At 33.8% G+C, this 23,443-nt stretch overlaps 1 protein-coding gene across 10 annotated transcripts in view; it reads right to left on the reverse strand.

Moving 5' to 3' along the window:
* Positions 1 to 3,668: 3,668 nt before the first annotated feature.
* PTPRC (protein tyrosine phosphatase receptor type C) overlaps positions 3,669 to 23,443 on the reverse strand; it is a 122,235-nt gene continuing 102,460 nt past the window's right edge. For all 10 annotated transcript variants that reach the window (XM_021928971.2, XM_021928970.2, XM_021928964.2 and 7 more), the window contains 10 exons: positions 19,214 to 19,371; positions 18,865 to 19,000; positions 17,014 to 17,163; positions 12,956 to 13,046; positions 11,611 to 11,744; positions 10,539 to 10,673; positions 8,772 to 8,894; positions 8,371 to 8,549; positions 6,731 to 6,866; positions 3,669 to 5,228 (listed from right to left, as the gene is read on the reverse strand). In XM_021928971.2, the coding sequence (XP_021784663.2) occupies positions 4,953 to 5,228; positions 6,731 to 6,866; positions 8,371 to 8,549; positions 8,772 to 8,894; positions 10,539 to 10,673; positions 11,611 to 11,744; positions 12,956 to 13,046; positions 17,014 to 17,163; positions 18,865 to 19,000; positions 19,214 to 19,371 (1,518 nt within the window). In that variant the 3' untranslated portion in view covers positions 3,669 to 4,952. The remainder of the gene's footprint in view (positions 5,229 to 6,730; positions 6,867 to 8,370; positions 8,550 to 8,771; positions 8,895 to 10,538; positions 10,674 to 11,610; positions 11,745 to 12,955; positions 13,047 to 17,013; positions 17,164 to 18,864; positions 19,001 to 19,213; positions 19,372 to 23,443) is intronic.

Consider the following 23,443-nt stretch of genomic DNA (forward strand, 5'->3'; position numbering starts at 1 on the left):
TGTCCCATGATTATGTGTCTGTTTTTGTACCTGTACCATGCTGTTTTGGTTACTGTGGCCTTGTAGTATAGTTTGAAGTGGGGTAGCATGATGCTTACAAATGTGTTCTTTTTGCTTAGGATTGCTTTAGCTATTCAGGCTCTTTTTGGTTCCCTGTGAATTTTAGAATAGTTTTTTTTTTTTTAATGTGAAGAGTGTCAATGGTAGTTTAATAAGGAATAGCATTGAATCTATAAATTGCTTTGAGCATTATAGTTAAATGCTTTGGGCATTTTAACGATATTGCTTCTTCTTGTCCAAGAGCGTGGACTGTTTTTCCATTTATTCGTGTCATCTCTGATTTCTTTGAGCAGTGATTTGTACTAAAACAACTAGAGAACCAAGAGCCAACAAATCCCAAAGCTAGCAGAAGACAAGAAATAATCAAAATCAGAGCTGAAATGAAGGAGATTGAGATGCAAAAAAAAATTCAAAAGATCAATGAATTCAGGAGCTGGATTTTTGAAAACATTAATAAAATAGACCACTAGCTAGACTACCACCACCACCACCAACAAAAAAGCCCAAGACTCAATGGATTTACAGCTGAATTCTACCAGATGAACAAAGAATAGCTGTTACCATTCCTACCAAAACTATGCCAAAAAAATTGAAAAGGTGGAACTTCTTTCTAACTCATTCTATGAGGCCAGCATCATCTTGATACCAAAACCTGACAGAGATACAACAAAAAAGAAAACTTCAAGCCAATATTTGACAAACATTGATGCAAAAATTCTCAACAAAATACTAGCAAACCAAATCCAGCAGCACATCGAAAAGCTTATCCACCATGTTCAAGTAGACTTTATCCCTGGGATGCAAGGTTGGTTCAACAAACACAAATCAATCTACATGATTCATCACAGAAACAGAACTAAAAAGAAAAACCACGTGATTATCTCAATAGTTGCAGAAAAGGCTTTTGATCAAATTCTACATCCATTCATGTTGAAAACTCTTGAAAATCTAGGTATTGAAGAAACATACCTCAAAATAATGAGCCCCATATGTGATAAACCCACAGCTACCATCATACTAAATGAGTAAAAGATGGAAGCATTCCCACTGAGAATCACCACAAGACAAGTATGCCCTCTCTCACCACTCCTGTTCAACATCGTATTGGAAGTTCTGGCCAGGGCAATAAGGCAAGAGAAAGAAAGAAAGGGCCTCCAAATAGGAAGAGAGAAAGCCAAACTACTCCTGCTTGCAGACGTCATGATCCTGTATCTAGAAAATCCCATAGTCTCAGCCAAAAAGCTTCTCAGGATAATGAATAACTTTAGCAAGGTCTCAGGATACAAAATCAATGTGCAGAAATCACTAGCATTCCTATAACCAACAATAGCCAAGCAGAGAGCCAAACTCCCATTCACAATTGCCACAAAAAGAATAACATGCCTAGGAATACAGCTAACCAGAGAGGGGAAGGAGCTCTCTGCAAGGAGAACTACAAACGTTCTTTTAAGTGAAGTAGATATAGTTGATCCTTCCATGTTAAAACGGCAAGATTAAAAAAAAAATAGGATGCCAAGTTAAATTTAAATTTCTAATAAACAAGAAACAATTTTTGGTGCAAATATGTCCCATACTGCATGGGACATACTTGCACTAAAAAAGTATTCCTGTTTCATTTAAAATTCAAATGTGACTCAATGCCTTGTATTTTATCTGACAATCAAATTCCATGTCATTATGAAGAAAGTAATCATGGATAGTTTAAGTAAAGAAGAATTTGTCTTTAGGGGATCATAGCAAAAAACAATTCATTTGTTGTCAATTATCAAAAGCTTTTAATTGTCACAAACATAATTAAAATTTGCAATCACTTTTGATTTGGGCAAAGAATAAAATGTAAACAGGTTTACAAACGAATGAATACAAATAAAATGGACCCTTAGAAGAATGAATCTTTTCACTTAAAACAGGAAATAAAAAAGCCTAATTTTGAATGTCTTTGAAGAACCTGCAGATCATTCCAGATGTAAAAGTTGTGCAAGAGATTGAAAGCACAGCCCTTTCTACTCATTTTAACAGGTATTCATTTCCTTTGAAGTGATACGTTTGAAGGTCTTCATATCAAGAAACATGTTTCAATTAGCTAGGAGCAATTATCATTCACTTATTCAGATCTAACGTGGTGTTATGAGGACATCTTAGAACTAATATCTGGTATAAATCTAAAATTAAGATCAGTCCTATAGTTAGTTGTAAAAATAAATTTTATATTTAATGTTTTAGAGGGAAAAAACAAAAATAGATATGAAAATTTATCTGTACAACTATAAGAATTCTGAGTGGAAGCTTAACACATTTAAAATTATCATTGCAAAGACAGACGTTCAGCTAATAACTTTACACAGTTTTCCTCTTGCAAGAAAATATTAAAATGTATATCTCTTAAATGAAAATATTTATCTGTCACTTATGTACACAATTAGTAGCCTGGGACCTGGAGTTTAGGGTTACTACTTGTATCTCTTATGCCCATATAATTCTAATACCAGGAATAAAGTAAACAACTTTAAAAGAAACCTAGAAGTTTCTTTTTGCCCAACAAATGGAATATTCTGGATTCAGAACATTATCCCTACAATGAACCAAGCTTTTGTAAGTCAAAACTTTTTGCTTAATATTTCTGACTGGGCAGAAATATTAATGGCAGTGCCAAAGTTTAGCAAATAAATCTTTTATACCTTGTAACAGATCCCCATGAATGCAACCCATAGCCATAGACATAGACCTATAAATCACGTATTATTTCTTTCTAAAGGTTAAAATCATAGACATATAATTCCATGTTGGTGCCATGGGTATCACCTTCTGTTTAGTATATGTTCTCACAAAGTAATGGGCTTTCTTAGCCACTTTATCTCTTTCTTTACAACAAATTCCCATATGTGGGAAAAAAAAATGTTTCAAGCTTGATTCTTAAACTAACAGAAATTATTATTGCTCTATTTTCTAAGTAGTTTTTATCTTTGAAAAGATAGTGTCAGGTGGAAAATACATTTAAAACACACAACTACCACATTTGGAAGATGTTACTTGCAATTGAAACTTCTGAAGAAAAACTTTGCTTGTAGATTATTTAGACTTTCTGCTATTTGTATTTTGAAGCAATTCACAGAAAAAGTAGGCATACATCATAATGTTCTATTGAACTGCAAATTTTAACTACATTATCTAGAAAATGGCAACTGATCAAGTTTCAATAGAAGAAAAGAAGGCATAATGGTTTGAGTGACTGAAGAGATAAGTGAAAGCAAACTTTATTTTTTGTGTCTATAATTGGTGACTCTAATCCCCTTTCCTCACTACTAAGTAAAGATGTAAAAAGTAATCTTAATATAAATTAGAAACTGTGGCTTCATTGTAAAATTTACTTCTTTCGGTCTGTTAAATAAGCACAAGGATCTATATAATACTATAAGGGTTAATTGTTAATTTTATGTGTTACAATAATGAAATAATTAGAAGTAGGGACACAAAATAAATGTGAGTTGAATGGACAGCAATTGATGCTGTATAGTTAAGACATATAAAATCAGACAAAAGAGTAAAGATGAAGAAAACCAAACCAATCTAAAGGCTGTATTTGACCTTTGTAATAAGCTATTACAGAATTCACGAAAATGAGTTTTTATTACTTCATGAAAAATACCACTATTTTTGATTTTTTTCTAGATCTTAAACAATTATTAGACTATTGGATAACTGGGGCTTGTAAAATTGTCTGCAAATGTTAATAACTGCATTAAACATATTTCAACAGGTGCATACACATTTCAGATTTGAACATATAACACAATGTATTATAAACAAGAAAAAAATAATCATTGAATTTTATTATGATTAGTGATATCCATTCCCAGTAAAAAGAATCTAAGCATTGGAGAAGTTCAAAGTAAATGCTTTAATGAAAGTTATGAATGGTATTTAACATGGGACCTATGCATATGCAATATTATATTTTTCATATCAATGAAAAATTCCATAAAAATAGCTATGTTAAATTTCATATGTAAACATTTAACAAATATATTTGTATTTTTTTATTTTTATACAATGAATATTAATACATATTGCATTGGTTTATTTTAATGACGTTTATTTAAGTTCAATTGTACAAAACATAATTCGTGGTCAAAAGTATCAAGCAATAAATTTTAAATATTGTACAGGGAATAATAGATGATAAAAAATTGTAAACCCTATGTAAAGACAGCCAGATAAGCTCACTGGAAATTTTTTAATTAAATAAGCTTAAAAAGATATTGGATTAAATGATAATACATGGAATATAAGATTTCCAAATGTTAATTTAGTTAACTCTTTTGTAGTAGCTATACACCCATACCACTTTTATGTACTATCTCTAGAAGTAACATCTTGAACTATATAAGATATATAAGATATATATGAGTAGAACAAGGAGGACATCTTGAGGTCATTTTAGAAATGTACATGATTTTATAGTCTGCACACAGTTTATGATTTTAAAAACAGATCCTTCAAGCTAAGTAAACACTTCTAATATAAAATGTATTTTTTCTTGATAAAAACAAAAAGGCAAAACAAAAGCTTTTAGATTCACTTGAAAGAATTCTCTTTCTCTGTCTCTCACACAAACACACACATACACACATACACATACACATGTAAAGATTACAAAGAAGTTGTTTCTTACTGAATAAGAAATAAAATTTTAAAATAAGCATACGTCTGTACAAACTGTTCTGGCAAAACTATCTTAAATATTTTTCCACAGTAGTAAAATAGAACCCTTCCACAAATATTGGTTCGAAGCATTTAATTAATCCACTGTATACTATTTTCACTTCCTACTTCTAGAAAAATAGAAATAACAGCTAACAGGAGTTTTGGAGTTTCCCCATTTATGTCTTTTCCTATGAACCTTGATTTAAAGCTGGACTTGCAGGACCATTGACAGAATGTTCTGGCCCCTCAGTGCCACTTGTGGGTTCAGAACCTGCAGCCTGTTCCTTTGCTTCAGGGAGCTTTTCTGTGGCACCAAGTGGATTAACACAATTAGCATCCTGCTTTACTTTGTCCACTTCATTATCAAATTCAATTTTATCTTCTTGATGGTTGTTTTTCTTTACTTGTCCATTCTGAGCAGGGTAGGTGCTGGCAATGATGTCATATAGGAATTGGTACTGCTCCTAGTAAAGGAATTAAGCAGGAAATTACACGAAGAAAGTTGATGCCATTATTTTTATGCCAGATGAAGATTAGCAAGAACTAATGATTTATTTGTGGAAGTATTGAATGACAGAAAAGTACTTTGATAGGTTCTCATAAAGATATCTAAATAACTTAGTTTCTTTATGGTCCTAAAGGGTTGACTGCAGGGTACTTTTTGAACTTTACCTTGGAGCAACCCCAAACCGGTGTTCACTCCTCTCATGGGCCATTTCCATGCCTTTGCTCATGACGCCATGTTTTGTACCTATCCTCCTGTCTAATGCCTACAAATCATTTAAGAATCAGAGCAGGAATCACCTGCTTCGAGAAGCACTCCTTGATTCCTAAAGTTTAAATTAAATGCCCTCATTTGTGTTCTTCTTATACTTTCTCTATCATTTTACATACTACATTGATTAGTAAATACCACACTTTCCCTCAAACTCACCAATTAGTCTCTTTATAGCAAGAGCATATAGCAAGCATTTGATACATTTTTAAGTATCAAGATTTGAAATCTCAATATCATACATGATTAAAAGCTTTATATAGTTTAGTGAGTAATTAAGTTTACATTGTGAATAAGGATTAATTCCCAGATGACCATCTACAGTTACTATCACCTAGAGGGTGTACATGATAGATCGATTACAAGAAAATAAAACTTATTTTCCTCCCTGTATCCACATTTCTTTGCAATGCGAATTTGCAGGCCCACTCAAGAAGTGGGGTCTGTTTCCCTACCCCTTGAATCTGGGCAGGCTTTATGACTTATCTGACTAATAATATACAGAAGACATCTGTGTCACTTTCAAGCCTGGGCCTCAAGTGGTCTCACACAAGTCTTCTTTCCCTTGTGGAACTTGCTGCTTTAATGTGAATAAGCCTGGGCTAGTCTTCTGGATGAGGAGGGACATGTGGCCCACTCACTGTTGTTGCCGTAGCTAAATGGCAGCCACATGCCAACCTACTGGCAGTGTAGGTCACTTTAGACCAGCCAAACTATAGGGCACACATCAGCTGAAGGCAGACACATGAGTCAGCCTGGTCTCTATTGGCTGAGCTTGAGGGCATCAGCAGAACATTCCAGCATATCATTAGACTACTGAACCATAATAAATGTTACTTGTTTAGGCCCCCAAATTTGGGGGTGGTTTATTACACAACACAAATAGATACAGGAGTGAAGGCAAGAAAATTAAGAAATTCATGAGCATTTAGGGAAAGACTCTTCATGAACTGCCACAACAAAGGGCTAGGAACTTTAGGCTCTTATTTAGACTGATAATAATTTAATGTGAATTATCATGTAAAAGTAGAAAAGATAAAAGAATAGGAAAGAAAATATAGGAAAGGAGAGAAAAGGAAAGGGAGAAAAGAACAAAAGAGAGGAAAGGAGAGGAGAAAAAAAAAGGAAACCATCAAAAAGAAAAAAAAAAGTCTTCCAAGCATGTTAAAAGCAATGGTGAAGTATACTTACAAATGTGGAAACCATGCCAGGCCTAGCTTTGCGTAGAGCTTTTACCACTTGAAAAATATCCACAACCTCTTCTGTTTCCGCACTTTCTAAGAGATTTAACAAAGCACAAAATATTCCTGTTTGCTGAGATCCATCCCTATAAAAGAAAGAAAAGATAGAAAATAATCCTATTTGTTACCAAAAAGGGTGATATTAGAATAAAAACAGGAAGAGAGAGAATATATTTTTTACTTCATGTTTATCATAATTATCTTATTCCAACCTCTTTCAAGAACCAAATTATTTATGCTAAATGCATTTTTAGGCAAACTTTTTCAATTTAAGAGTATGATAATCCTGGAATTGAAAACTTAATTGTCTTAGGCTTTAAAAATATATTTCCTTTTATTTAGTATTTTATGGATTTTAATGCATTTTTATTTACATCTGAGGTTGTTGAAACCAATATCAGAATGCCAGTATGATAGATAAGGAAACCAAGATTTTGAGAAGAGAAAGGTATAGCTTGAAGCTGATGTAACCAGAACTATTAGACCTAATATTCTGTAAATTACTAGAATACATGCTTCTTCACTCTTCTGCCTCTCTACCACGTTCACAAATGTTTTCACTTCTGCATCAGTAGAAAAGTAATACCCAGTAGAATTATTCATTAAAAAGAGGGCAATTAAATAGTTTACCAAACAATGAAAAGTATAAAGCATTATCATGAAGATTTGGTTTAAACAATATGTTACCAGCAGGGTGCTTTAGTTATTGTATATAAATCATATTCTAAGAAACATATATAGTTTTACAGTGTAAACTTCCCTTCCTCAGCTTTCTTTCCACATAAATGCTGAATATTTGTATATTTCTAAAGGTTTGATTCTAGTATATGCAATTCCAATAATAACAATTACACTTTTTCAGAAATTCTAAAAGCTTTTCACTAGATTAACATTTCTCATTTTACTTTACTGTTTTTCATTTCTCATTTACTTCAATATTCTTTTTCGTGTAAACTTTTATATTATATATCTTTCTTTCAATTATATTGCTTAAGATGAATATGTAAGCATCTATCACAGATGAAGGAACTAATAAAATCCAGTAATATTGTTGATATGATCACAATCTTTGCCCTTTGGTTCAGTTTAGAAAATTAAATAATGAGTTTCAAATCAAAATTGCTAACCTTTGGGATTTCAGTTAATATTTAACTTAAAATATGTTTAATAAACTTCATGTTCATTAAACATATTAGGTGTTTTTGTGACACCTAATAGAGTAGATCAATGTATATGAGAATATGTGTAATGTAATACCCATCTACCTATCTGTTCACACACCTTTCCATTCATTAATTCATTCACACAGATGACATTCCTGGCTCAATGTTAGCTACTAAGGAATCAAAGATGACATGACTCCAAGTATTAAAAAACACAACTTAAAATTACTGCACTATAATATAACCACTTCTATTATATTTCTATAATAGTTATGCTGTGGAAACAACCAAGAGAGTGACTGACTCCATAAGAAGTTTTTACTGTGGTTATGTGTTTCATATATGAGGATAAATAGATAAGACAACATGTGAACCGGGAAGTCAAGCATTATGATTTTTGGAGCACATTCTACCAAATCCCACCCACCTGCAGTGAATGAGGAGAGGTGTACTCTTGTGATGCTTGTTCCTTTCGGAGGAATTCTTCTGGGGAAGTTTTTCTTTGAGGACCTGAATCAGAGAGACTAATTCCTTGGGTTCTGCAGGAAGCTGCTCCACACTCCAGTTTGTGTATTGGTACTGGTACACAGTTCGAGAGTCTTTCCTCTAAAATCAGAATTGAAGAGAGCATTAACTGGAGTGAAGGTCAGCTTATTTTCTAATTTGATAGTCATATTTTCTTCACAATTACTTTTATTCAAATAATTTTAAAATGTTATTCTGAAACATTATGTATATGTTGGCCTTGCCTGCATAGAGTAATTTACATTCATTTTGCTACCAGATCCATTATACGAAAGAAACATACTCCCAAAATTGTTTCCATACCTTGGAATGTCTCAGTTCAAAGACACGAAGGGTGTAAGTTGAAGATTTGTTTGTGTCTTTCATGTCAACTTCGATATCTCCATATGTTTGCTTTCCTTCTCCCCAGTACTGAGCACAGATTTCCTGGATAAAAGAAGACAATTCAACAGTTTCTGTTTGCTATTTAAAGTATGCAAAGGATCAGTCTCCTTCTTTCTCCCTTTCTCTCTCTTTCTCTGTCTGTGCCTCTTTTCTATTAAATGAAAATTATTGTTTGCTAAAATTGAAACCTGCTTATAAAAATCCAGAATCTAGTTTAAGCAGTGGGGACTCATTTAATAAATATGTGGTATTTCCTTGTGTAAGAAAAGGGAAGCTGAGCACAATCGAGGTGGCTGTGACACCCCCAGAACAGCTGTCCCCCGGAACAGCTGTCTTCCTTAGTGTAGGTCTTTGAGGTTTGCTCCTCTTTTCCACATGCTTATCATCACCTCTTCAATATTTATGGCTGGCATGAGTCAATGTTATTCACGACCCTTTCAATAACTCAGGTCCCACTGTCCCTTCAGTGGTTCTTGAGGAAGAAGGGTGCATCTTTTGGAGCTTTGTCTCTGTCATCTTGTTGACCAACACCATGAGCAGCTTTATATATTTTGTCTGCATATCTAAGGAAAGGGCCAGATTGAAGAGTAGATGAATCACAAGTGTTTCTTCTCACTACCAACTGTTGTCTACCAACTACGACCCCTCAATTTCTGACAAATACAGGCAGTCCTGCCTGTACTTCCATCTTGTTTCCCAGTTTTCATAATTTATATGAAGGAAAAGATTGTGGGAATTCCACGCTAGAAATCTGGACATACGTTCCTGTAAAACAGAAAACATAAAAAGCAACTTTCCATGTACAGGGGAAGGGGACTAGGTGAGGGTGAGAAAGAGTGGGATTTGGGGGAGAGAGAGGGACATAATAAATCTTAAATCTTTTGCATACTTATAAGGTTATTCACTGAATAAGCTTGAACATATGTCAGATAATGTGGTTGGTGCTAAAGCTGAGTGAGATCTACCACCAGGGAAATTTTAATAATAACTGAAGATATTAAGGAAAGGATAAAATATCTGTCACAAGCATTAAGTAAAAGATCAAATTATATCTTAGATTCACCTTCAACTATAGACTTTTATGGCAATACATATTACATGGGAATAAAGAAAGGAGGATACAGATATATTTTTCAGGACTTTGGTCTTGTTAAAAGCATGGGGGCAAAATTGGAAGAGAGCACACATTTAGTTACATGGAATATCAATAAGTTTAGACTCAGTGATGACAATGCAAATGGTGTGTTCAGGCTTGGGCACAAAACCTGCTTGTCCAGAGTGGAGAGGATGGAAAACATAAAAAAGGGAGGAAGATGAAAGACACATGACGGGGTGATTGTCGAGGGCGCTGGATATCACAAAAAGAGCTTGGTTTTTATCTTGAGAAAATGAGGAAAACAGAGTGAAAATGTAGCTGTTATTTGCTGTGACACTGGCATTGCTGCATCCTGGCTAATCTGTGAGTAGCATGCAAGACTGGAGGGGGCAAACACGAGAGACTGACAGAATCCAGACATAGCTGATGGAGGCCAACACCAGGGTGAAAGGGGTAAGATTGAGCAGACAGAATTGTGTGATGGAGGGCTAAAAAAGATGTGGGTATGGTGATCAAGCAAGCAATCCAAGACTGGAGAATGAAGTTTTATGACAGAGAGGTTTAAAAAAAAAATCCTCAAAAGTACAAACCTGGTCTCCGTGTTTCAGTTCTGTCAGCATAACAATAACTTTGACTTTTCTTTGGAAAATCATCTGCCAAAAGTCACCAATGGTCTCCTTCAGTGGTCCCTGAGCAGCAATCATCACTTCAGGTTTCCAGTAGCTCTTTTTAGACAAAAAAGGGTGGAACTTTGTTACTACAGAAGAGAGCTCAGTAGATTCTTAAAATAACCATTTTGAAATAGAGTTACTTAGTTTGATATCAGTGCTGTCACATACAAATAGTAAGATTCCTATGTCCAAGAAACAATGTAATAGCTATGTGTAAAATAATTATGCAGATAATAATTCTTAGCTAATAATGTAAAATCAAGATTACAACATATCTTGGGAAACAAGTTTTCCTTTCCACAAAAGACACACCTTTTTGTTTCTCTATAAAGGTTAGTGTGATTATAACAAGAAAATACTTAAGCATTTCAAATTACCTTCATCATGTCTATACTAATTTTAATTAGTGTCTTCATATTTTTATTGTATTTCTTAATTAAACTAATATTCTATGAATGTGTGCTTTAGGAAACTTTGGAAAATAAGTAAATCCAACTTAATGTATAAATAATAAATATTTAATAAATGACTAAAGTTTCATTGTTTGAATTCTCAGTTAATTAAAAAGGTGGGGGATGTGACACAGACTCACCTAATAATTCAGTTAATCTGAATGAAAAGTTTCTAACCATACAAATATGCAAATTTGGCTTTGCCTACAATTTGGGTATCTGAGCATGTATAAACATTTTCAAATACTTGTATTTGCTCAAATTTTACTATTTTTAAAATTGATGTGATTATAGCTATATTTGTCATAAAATATAACCAATAGCATTAACTTATTTTGTATCAGGTTATTAGGTTATAGCATTTTTAAATCTTTCATTAAGTTAAAATGTAGCATTGAAATTGAAGCTCTCATGTCAATCTATATGTAGTTATGACCAAGCTCATTATTCTTTTATAAAATCACTTAATGAATGGCCCTAATAACATAGATATGACTTTAAAATGGCTGGATCTTGGGTTTTGCAATTTAAGTACCTACCATTATAAAAGATGCATTGATGTATTTGCTTGGTTCCTCTGAATCACTGTCATCATCAGAGGATTCATCTGAATCATGGTCACTCTCTTTACTCATTTCCAGCTCATGTTTAAGTGGCACTCTGTTATAGTCATCTATGTAAAATAAATCAGTAGTAAGCCTTCCTTTAAAAAATTAAACTTCTTCTTCATTGTCATGTGGAAATTTGAAAGTATTTAAAAAAGGACACATTGCATTATGAAAACTTATTGATCTGCATGAAATAAGATCCTATATAAAATTCAGTACTTGTTGATAAACAAATTATACAACAAAAGTCTAAGGAAAAGGATTCCAGGAAAAAACATGGAGCATAATTACATGTCAAACAACAAATACATATCGTAACATTATATGATTATTTAATTTTTGATACATACACTTTAGTTTCCCATAGACTATTATAATTCTGCTTGATATAAGTTTACAAAATACGTAGCTTAGATTTTTTCCCTCAATTACATTCCAGTAAATTAAATTAACAATCTTATATAGGAAGCTTTGATTAATTACTTTTTATCCCAGAAAATTATTTGATCCATAATTTCTCACTGTTTCTTAATTGCTATAATTTACAATAACTTGGTCAAATGATTTGATTAACCATATCACCATCAATTCCATATTTTAAACTACATTCATAAGGACTCCTGTGGAAATCAACTAGGTCAGCCATGCACTGATCTGATTTATTTGGTCGTCTAATTTATCAACTTGTGTTATATTTTATCCATGTTAATTTTAGTTTATGCAGCTGAATAAAATTACCATATGTGATGTTAATATGCTTAAAGAGTAGAATTCAAGTCTTGAAACTGTGCATATTGTCATCTGTTAAATTTGATGATTTAGAGTTTATAGAGTATATCCCCCTACTTTAAACCTCCCAGATATAAGGGATAAAAAGGAAACATAATGAGAACAAATGGATGTAATTTTTACTATTTGTCAATTACTCTGGAGTAAATAACTGAAATAAACTAAAAATGAAAGAAAATGGGTAAAAGAGACTTGCTCTGTTTTCTCCCAGCTTTAAATATTTCACTTTTACGACAACTCATTTCTGAAATAATTGGTAAAAAGAAAACACTGAATACAGTCTACCCTCCAAAGCCCATTGTAAATGTTCAGGATTATAAGTCTTTGCAATAACTAGTATTTCAATACCTATTAACTTCTTCCCTATTAACAACCAAATGTTGAAATCTTGCTTCAAGATCATTTGTATGAGTGTGTGTCCCACATTAAACAAATCCAAAAGAGCTTAACTTTATCTGATATGAAAAAAATAAAATAAACTACATACATGGGATGACATTAGAATTCCTGTTTTTATTTTTATTTTCTTCCTGATTTCCAATGTGCTGTGTCCTCCAGCTCCTATATGAAGGAAGTCTCTGAAGAAAAAAAATGAAAAACTCATTTAAAATGTAAATATTGGCTTATTGCATAATAAGATGCTCCCTAAAGAAAAGCATTTCATTATTTTTTGTGAAATTTGCATATGCTCCCTATAGGCCACAATTTTTCAGTTTGCCTCTGATTATTTTTTTCTTTAAATTGCTCAGGCATTTAGTCCTTTTGACAGGATGAGTATGAGCTAAAGATATATAATATGTAACAGACTATGTCTCCTTCTTCAGAGCTGCTTGATAGAAAAATAATAGTTTGTTCTTACAAAGTTGAAAGCACTAGACTGATGTTGATCTATATTGCAAAAGCAATGGTAAGTTATTTTAAGTTATCAGAAATAAACTTTGGAGACACCACATTCATAGGAGACTTGGCACATGTTTTGAAAGTTGATTCTTAATTTGTTTACACCTTCTAGATTGATTTCCTCTCACCCACAGTTACTAATTAGTCAGAAGAGATCTATCATTTCTACAGATGAGGCTCACAAATCCTTTTAGTTTTCCTTCCTCCTACTTAATCTAGTCTACCCTCATTTGTCACTTGTAAAACATCAACAATTTCTTAACTGGCCTCTTTGTCTTCAATCTCGCTTGCTCTAATCCTTCTAAAACACAAAACAGAAGATGCTTTTCTGAAGATGAACTTTCCACCACTGTAAGAAAACAAAAAACCTCCTCAAAATAGTGTAAGAAGTCTTTAGTGATATGCCCCTGACTATTTCTCCAGTCTTACACCCTTCTAGGTCCCTCCATACTTCTACCAAACCAGCTTCCTCAATTCTTGGAAACGCCAAGCTTTTCTTTAACTCTTGGCAGATAAACATGTTTGTTGTTGTTGTTGTTTGTTTGTTTTTGTTTTTTTCTTACTTGAACTACCTTTTCCCCTTTTGGTTGCTCTAATAACTTTTCTTACCCTATAGGCATCAGTTTAAATGCCAATTTATTCTGGAAGACCTCCCTGCCTCCAGTCTTTCCTCTCCACTAGTCCTTAAATAAGTAGTTGTCAAGTGAACAATATTTAATGATAATATTTAATGTTACAAATAACTTAAACTGAGACAGCTCCTCATGTACAATTCAGTAAGATTTTATATACACACACATGCATGTATATATGTGTGTGTATATAGATATATATTTTTTCAGCATGGTACCCTCATTCAAATTAATCATGGCACTCTGTTTCAAACCTCATTCATAGCTATGTAATTGAGTGAAAGCAAACATCATCATTGAATTTTAGGCCACTTAAACACCACCATGAGCTGCATGAAGGACCACATGTTTTGGAAATTATTATAACACCTTGTGCTCTTGTGAGTGTAGTCACCGAGGCAGCCTGTGCCCTGTAGCAATACTCAGGATTATAGGTGGAATTAATGGTTCACCTTCATCTAAGACACAAAGGATCTGTCACTCTTAAATCTCTGCCTGCTTCACATGCCATCACAAGTCTAAGCTTCCCAGTGCATCCACATTCCCCAGACTTTTATTCCTGAATGGTTATTTGTATCCTCAGATACAACCCAGTCTCTCACACCTTACCCAACAGTGCCTTCCTCCCCTGCCCTCTGATGCTCATAGTCTGTCATCTGTGAACTCCCATTTATCCTAATCATCTTCTTCCAACAGTCACTTCACCTTTATTTTTCTTTCCACCAATTGAACTTTCCATCACTGAAAGTGATGGAAAATTGAAACATGGATGTCAGCTAAGAACACCACCAATAACTCGGCAGCCCTTTTAAGAAAAAGTTGACTTTCCCCCTCATACTCCTTTTACCTCACAGCTTTAAGAAAAGATACGTGTTCTCCTTACTCTCTGATTCTACTTGCAAACCATTTCTACTTATTCTCTTTCAAATAAACCAACCACTCTGATATTCCTGCCATCATACTATGCTAGCTTCTATCCACTGCCCTTCACTGGGAAGTGTCAGGTATTGATTTCTAAATCACTCCACTTCATTTAGTTTTAGGCTTGGCTAAGTATGTGCTCTTCTTTCCAAGGTCTGTCATCATTTTTGGTTAATTCAACATTGACAAGAATGATCTATCCAACACTCTAGTCTCTTCATTTCTTAGCTTCTTCACCTCCCATGACTTTCCCTCCATTTCCCAGTCATCCACTTTCATCATTCCACCTTTGTAGGTTTCATTCCAAATATCACATCACCTCTAAAATCACAACTTCAATTATCCCTGTTGTTGAAAATTACCCCTATTATTCCTGGTCATTTATTCTAGTATGTTCAACCTAGCAATCTGTAATTCTATCAAAATGTCCAACTTATTATCCTTACTGCTTTCTCTCACCTCCCTGGTGCGGCCAATTTGCTTTTTATTTTCCACCTCAGTCATCATTCATTTGTAAACACCCTCAACTTGTTTGCCTCACTACTTTCAAATAGACACTTTTTGAAATCTAGATAGGTTTAACTCAACCATCTACACACACAGCCTCGACCCTCAAAGAGCTAAATGCTGCTATAGAAAACGATACAACCAACTGACTAATTCTTCTTTAAACTCATAACGATAAATTTAGATGATCAAATGATAACTTCTGGCAATCTGCCTAGGGAGATTGCTTTTCTACTTGGAGATAACTAGTTCATACCCTTCCTCAAGCATTAAGCTCTTCTTTGCTCTACTCGCTCCTGTATCTCTCAACTCTCAACTGATGATCTAGCCTCATATTTTCTTGAAAAAGCGATAGATCATCAGGCAAGAGCTGCCTCAATTTCCCAATACCAAATTGACCAACCGACTTGCATCTCTACCCTCATCTTCTGTCTTACTGTCTGCTTAAATGGAATAATTTCACTGCTTCTATCTGTGATCTGGATCACATCCTCTCATCCGTCTTCCCATGACCACTTGCAGATCATTTTGATTCCTGTGCCTAGAATTGTACTTGGCACACACAGCAGAAACTCAAGCACATTTGTTTAGTGAAAAATAGTCTGTCTTTTCTATAGTAAATCAACATTCATAAGAATGTTTAACTTAAATGTGTAACTGTCTCTAAACAGCATATGTGTTTACATGGATTAGTAGGGCAGGTATAAAGGTATATTGAATATGGTTAATTTGTCAGCTAGAAAAGCAAGAAAACAACAATAAAACACTACTCTGCTTGAGACTACCCTGTGCCTGCTAGTTCTTCCATTGTAAGTACAGGTCTTCTGGGGTATTGAGTCACTTGGTGATTACTGCATGCTCCACCTCCAGCCCCATCTTAACCTCACTTTGATCCTAAACATTAAATGGTTCTGCATCTGACTAAAAGCATACTCCTGGTCTTTAGAAATTCTGAATTTACCAGTTTGGTACATTACAGAATGACTCACTAAACTGGAAATCATAGGTGGAACAAAAAAAACACAAAACACTTTTTTGACAACGGAGCAATTTGAGGACTGATATGCCAAATTTCTGAAATTATAGTGAACTACATGCTAGGTTAGCTGTCAGAAAAATTGCCTAATAAATAGGTTAGAACACATGTACTTATCTTTTACTGTCTGTCTGGCAGCTCCAGCCAGTTCAACTTCCTAAGCAGTCATAAACTCTTCTAATGATTTCCTTTACAAACGAAAACCAGATACGGTTTGTAAAGGTGATATGCTATATTGCCTTTGGCAGATGAGTTTTGTGGCTACATACTGTTATCTTGACACTTTATTTTATACCAGCTTAATGAGGAATGACTGAAAGTGTTAGTAATAAAGTCAGATTTCTGGGTCTAAAGAAATCTATATAATTGTTGTGTGGATTCAGGCATTTCTCTTAACTCGCTGTGTCCTAGTTTTCTCATCTGTGCTCCACTGGTTCTGGTGAGGACCAAACACAAGCGCTATGTCAAGTGCATAGCAAACACCTAGAAAGTAGATGACACTCAGTAAAAGTTGCCTGTAATTATTATTATTGTTGTCACTATCATTACCTGGAATTCAGCCTCTAGTGGAGATGGCTCACTGGGTGGATCCCTTTTCTTCATGTTATGTAGATATGGATGTAATTCAGACAAATTCACTTCTGTTTCTCCAAACTGATTGTATTCAACCAAAGCCTGATGGATCAAGATGTACTGGGCCTACAATTTCAGGAAAAAATACAGATAATTAACTAGTAATTTAGAGTCCTGCAAGTCATATTTAATTAAAATACACATTCCCCATAATTTTGCTCATATTGGAACAATACATGGCAAAGCAAACTGATATCTATAATACTTATGTGATATCTATAATATTCTGGAAGTTCACTCTCAGAGTTTTCTGGAATATGAGCAAATCCTATTTTCAGATTATTTTTTCAGAAAAATTACTTTACAAATAGATTATCCATGTACTCTGTATTGCACAACTTTTATTCCTAAAAACTAAAGAACATTGTATGTTACTTCATTTAGTAATTATTGGGACAATAAGCCAAATTACTGAATGTAAAACCATAATAAATATCACAGTATATTCAAGAGGTAAAAAAGCAAGTTGTTATTCCTTAGAAAACCTTTTTAAATAGTTTTTAGAACTTTCAAAATAAGAAAATTATTTTTTAATAAGAAAATTATTTTTCTCAAAAAAAAAAGAAAATTATTTTTTAATCCAATATGCCAAACCCAGATTTAACCACTCTTAACTGCTTATTTTGTTTGAATCCAGTATTTTCAAAGAAATAGTATACTTCTGATAATCCTCTTTAACTACCACCTTTAGTTCCCTGAGTTTGGCAGTATCTTTCCACTGTACTTTATTTTCCACTGTAAATCATTTCTTTTTATCAGGTTAACAATTTGTTTTTATATTTCTACTCTGCTATCTATGCATCTATAATCATAAGCACTGTACATTTCTGTGCTTTAAAAAAATCACATGAATTATATCTTGAATGTTTCGTGTGCCAACTTTACTCACTCATTGTTTTCATCTGAGCATCTCTCCAGACAGACAGACACAAACCTAGATTATTGCTTTCTACCACAACATAGCATTTGTCGTACAGAGAGTCCACATGTCCAAATTTTGTTTTCCTATTCCCCTATTGATACATATCTATGGTGTTTCCATTCTTTCATTGGTACATATTTCGGTTTGTTTTGTTTTGTTTTGTTTTTTTGCTATTCTTGCAAATGTTTCTAGTTGATGCTTCTCTTGCGTATGTGCACATATGTGATTTTTGCGGGGTCAAATACAGACATTTTCAGTAATAACCATCACTTACAATCACCAAATGCATAGTATGTGCCAGAGACTTGTTTAAGTGTTTTACTTGTATTACTTTTGGGGTTATGAGTCTGTGAGGTATTATCATTGCCTCCATTTTACAGATGACTTAACTGAGGTGCAGTCAGACTAAAAATACTTAATAAATAATACCACTCACCCTTGTATTAATAATTAAAAGCAAGATTTGGAACCTGAAAGTGTAGTTTCTAAAACCAGGCTGTTGACTACTATACTATTCTGTCTGTTCAGTTTAATTTTATGAGATGATGCCAAATCTGTTTTCAGCGTTTTTAGTTTTCTTGCCAATCTGATATATGTTAATGGCAGTTCATTATTTTAAAAAGTGTATGTTTTGTGGTCATCTTTCTTCCACAGTACTTTTAGGCACTAATGAAAAATGCTTCTAAGTATTTCTGGTGATTACCACATGTTTTAGTTTTCAGGAAATCATCTACTCTTTGAAGTTGCGAAGAATTTCGATTTTTTAAAATATCATTAGTATCACTTGGAAAAGATTTAAGTCCAAAAAACCAAAGTGAGAATAATCACTAAAGGTTAGAACATACCTCTACTTGAACCATCAGGCATCTCTGTCGCCTTAGCTTGACAACATAACCATAAACATCTACTTTGTTCTCAGCTTCCAGGCCTTCTAGCATGGCATCAATTCCGATATAGGTGCCTGTGCGCCCGACACCAGCACTGGCAAACCAAGCAAAAAAAAGGTAAAGGCATGATCACGGTAAAGCTGCAGGTGTGAAACAGATATAAGAATCTAAGTTTCTCCCATAGGTTGTTTCCCAAAATAGCAATTGCCAAAGGGAAAGAGGTCTCTAACAGCCCTAGGCAGGTGGATTCTGTTGGAGTTGTTGTTGTTGTTGTTGTTGTTGTTGTTGTTGTTGTTGTTTTTCCTACCTGCAGTGCACCACAATGGGACCACTGAAGAAATTGCTGAAGGCATTCACTCTCCTTCTCAGTTTGAGGAGCAAGTGAGGATCCTCAGGCACCCCGTGGTCTGGCCAGCTGGTAAACTGAATGTGAGTCACCTCTCTTCCAGTTGCTTTTTCTTTTTTCTAGTCAAGAGATAGTATCTTCTTTGAAATGATTTTTTAAAGCAGACTATGAAACATAAATAAGTGGAAGGGAGTACCAATACAGAGTCTCCTCGTGCAAACATAAACCCCTCAAAAGAGTTCATAATTTCCTCAGGTGTCTTATACATCTTCTCAGCCATGACTGCATTTTCCTTTTTAATCAATAACTAGTAGCTAAGATATCGTGCAGGACTTGCATGCACTACCCTGTAAGCAATATCTTACCAGTAATGTAAGTAAGGTAAAGAAAGTATAACCAAAATTTCTGGAACTTGCGTGCTGTCAAGCCAAAATAAATAAATAAATAAATAAACAAACATACACCATAAAAGGGGGGTGCGTGGCTGAAAGCTTTTTGGATGTGTGTTTACAATAATATGGTAAAGGTCATTCTCACAGCTGTTTAAAATACTTCTACTTGATAGGCCAGCAAGCAGGACTCATTCTTATGTGAGCAAAGTCTGATTATTTGATGAACATTATATTCCTTAGACCTTCACATGGTAGCACTGTCAACTCAGAATGTAGAGAGAGGACTGAGGAAAGTCAGCCCCAGGTTACCGCTCAGGTTTGTTCTAATTTCAAGGTAACCACCACAAGATGCATAAGTCATAATTCTCTCACCAGGTATAAAGAACCATCTACATTTAGATAACAAAAGAAACATACAAACTGAGTTAATTAACACCAGTAAACCCAGACTACAGAATGTAGCCAGATAGTTATCAACCTAGAAATATACCCTCATATCTATGGATCCGGTGCCTTTGTGGCTTAGTCAAACAAGTATTTAGCCAGAAACTATTGATAGGATTGTTTCACAGCACTCTATAGACATAACAATTAGTAATACCATGGAAATCTAAGAAGACCTATGGAGATATATAGAGTAAGTCTATTTCTTCTGTAGAAAATGTATCTAGACTATACAAAAATAAAATTTAGATTACTAAAAGGCCTACAATAAATGAAGTTAAGAGAAAATCTTAACCCCCTATACAAAGACTTGTATTTTTTTTAAACAGCTCTATTAAGAGATGTTTTACAATCTTGATAGGTTGCATGTATCCAGAAATTTATCTATTTCTTCTAAGTTTTCCAATTTATTAGCATATAACTGCTCATAGTAGCATCTAATAATCACTTAAATTTCTACAGTATCAGTGGCAATGTCTCTTTTTTCATCTGTGACTGTATTTATTTGAGTCTCCACTCTTTTTCCCTTAGTCTGGCTAAAGGTTTATCAATTTTATCTTTTTTTTTTTTTTTCTTCTTCTTTTTTTTTGAGATGGAGTCTCGCTGCAAAGCCCAGACTGGAGTGCAATGATGCAATCTTCACTCACTGCAACCTCGGCTTCCCAGGTTCAAGTGATTCTACTGCCTCAGCCTCCCAAGTAGCTGGGATTACAGGTGCGTGCCACCACACCTGTCTAATTTTTTTTTCTTTTTTCTTTTTTTTTAATTTTTAGTAGAGATGGGGTTTCACCATATTGGCCAGGCTGGTCTCAAACTCCTGACCTCAAGTGATACAGCCACCTTGGCCTCTTAAAGTACTGGGATTTCAGGCATGAGCCACTGCACCAGGCCTGTCAATTTTATCTCTTTTTAAAAGACAACATTTTATTTCATTGATGCTTTGTATTTTTTTTAATTTCAATTTCACTTATTTCTACTTTGATCTTTATTATTTTTTTCTTCCAATTTACCGTTTGGTTTGTGCTTCCTTTTCTAGTTCTTTGAAATGTATCATGTTGTTTATTTGAAATTTTTCTTTTTTAATGCAGGTGCTTACTCTTACAAACTTTTCTCTTAGTACTGCTTTCACTGTATCACATAGGATTTGGATTGTTGTGCTCCCATTTTCATTTGTTTTGAGAAATTTTAAAATTTCCCTAGTGATTTCCTCATTGAATCAGTGGTCATTGAGGAATACATTGTTCACTCTCCATGAGTTTGTATAGTTTCCAAAATTCTTGTTATTGATTTCTAGTTTGATTGTAGTCAAAGAAAAGTTTATATAATTCATTTTTTAAAATTTGTAAGACTTGTTTCATAGCATAACATAAGGTATGTCCCTGAGTATGATCCATGGATCTGAAGAATGTGTATCATTCAGACATTGGTTGAAGTGTTCTATAAACGTCTATTAGGTTCATTTGGTCTAAAATGCAAATTAAGACCAATGTTTCTTTGTTGATTTTCTTCCTGGGTGATCTGACTAATGCTGAAAGTAGGGTGTTGAAGTCTCCAACTACTATTGTATTGGAGTCTATCCCTGTCTTTAGCTCTAATAATATTTGCTTTATATGTCTGTGTGCTCCAGTATTAGGTGCATATATATTTACAATTGTTATATCCTCTTGCTGAATTGACTCCTTTATCATTACATAGAGACAATCAATGTCTCTTTTATTCGTTTTTGTGTTGAAATACACCTGTGTGATATAAGTATAGGTACTCCTTCTCTTTTTAGGTTTCCATTTACATGGAATATAATTTTCCATCTCTTATTTTAAGTCTGTTTGTGTCTTTACAGGTGAAGAATGTTTCTTGTAAGCAACAGACTGTTGGGTCTTGTTTTATTAATCTATTCAGCCACTCTATGTATTTTGTTTACAGAGTTTAGTACACTGATATTCAATGTTATTGTTGATAAATAAAGACTTACTCCTGCCATTTTGTTATTTCTTGTATGGTTATTTTGTGGCCTCCTCTTCCTTCTTTCTTTTCTTCCTGTCTTCCTTTAAGTGAAGGTGATTTTTCTCTGGTGGTCTGTTTTAATTTCTTGCTTTTTATTTTTATGTATCTGTTGAATGCTTTTGGATTTGGGATTATCATAAGGCTTGCAAACGATATCTTATAATCCATTATTTTATGCTGAAGACAACAGACATTGTGTAAACAAACTAACAAGCAAAGTGTAATATAACGAAAATGCTACATTTTAACTTCATTCCTCCATTTTTTATCATTTTCTTATTTCATTTATTATTTTGCTCTCCGTGTCTTGAAAAGTTGGTGTCACCATTATTTTTGGTACCCAAAACCTGAATGGACAACAAGTAATGAGATGGAGGTTCTAATGAAAAGTTTCCCAGCAAAGAAAAGCCCAGGACCTAATGGCTTCATTACTGTATTTTACCAAACATTTAAAGAAGAACTAATACCAATTCTACTCAAACTATTCCAAAAAATGGAAAAGAAGGGAATTCTTCCAAACTCATTCTACAAAGCCAGTATTACTCTGATACCAAAACCAGACAAATACACATCAAGAAAAAGAAAACTACCAGTCAATATCCCTGCAAAAAGCCTCAACAAAATACTAGCAAACTGAATTCAACAACACATTAAAAATATCATTCGTCCTGATCAAGTGGCATTTATCCAAGGGATGCAAGGATGGTTCAACATGCACAAATCAATTATTGTGATACATTATATCAACAGAATGAAGGACAAAAGACATATGATCATTTCAATTGATGCTGAAAAATTATTTCATAAAAATTCAACATCTCTTCATAGTAAAAAAAAACCCTCAAAAAACAGGGTAATGAAGGAACATACCTCAACAGAATAAAAGTCACATATGACATACCCATAGCTAGCATCATACTAAATGAGAAAAAACTGAAAGCCTTTCTTCTAAGATCTGGATAAAGACAAGGATGCCCACTTTCACCACTGTTGTTCAACATAGTACTGGAAGTCCAAGCTAGAGCAATCAGACAAGAGAAGGAAACATATGGCATCCAAATTGGAAAGGAAGAAGTCAAATTATCCTTGTTTGCACATTATATGATCTTATATTTGGAAAAACCTAAATACTTCACCAAAACAACAATTAGAACTGATTCACAAATTCAGTAAGGTCATAAGATACAAAATCAACATTAAAAAATAGTATTTTTATATGCCAACATTGAACTATCTCAAAAAGAAATCAAGAAAGTAATCTCATTTGCAGTAGATAAAAACAACATAAATACCTAGGAATAAACTTAACCAAAGAAGTAAAAGATCTCTACAACGAAAACTGGGAAATATT

This window comes from Papio anubis, chromosome 1 (assembly GCF_008728515.1).
Source record: "Papio anubis isolate 15944 chromosome 1, Panubis1.0, whole genome shotgun sequence".
Taxonomy (NCBI): Eukaryota; Metazoa; Chordata; class Mammalia; order Primates; family Cercopithecidae; genus Papio; species Papio anubis.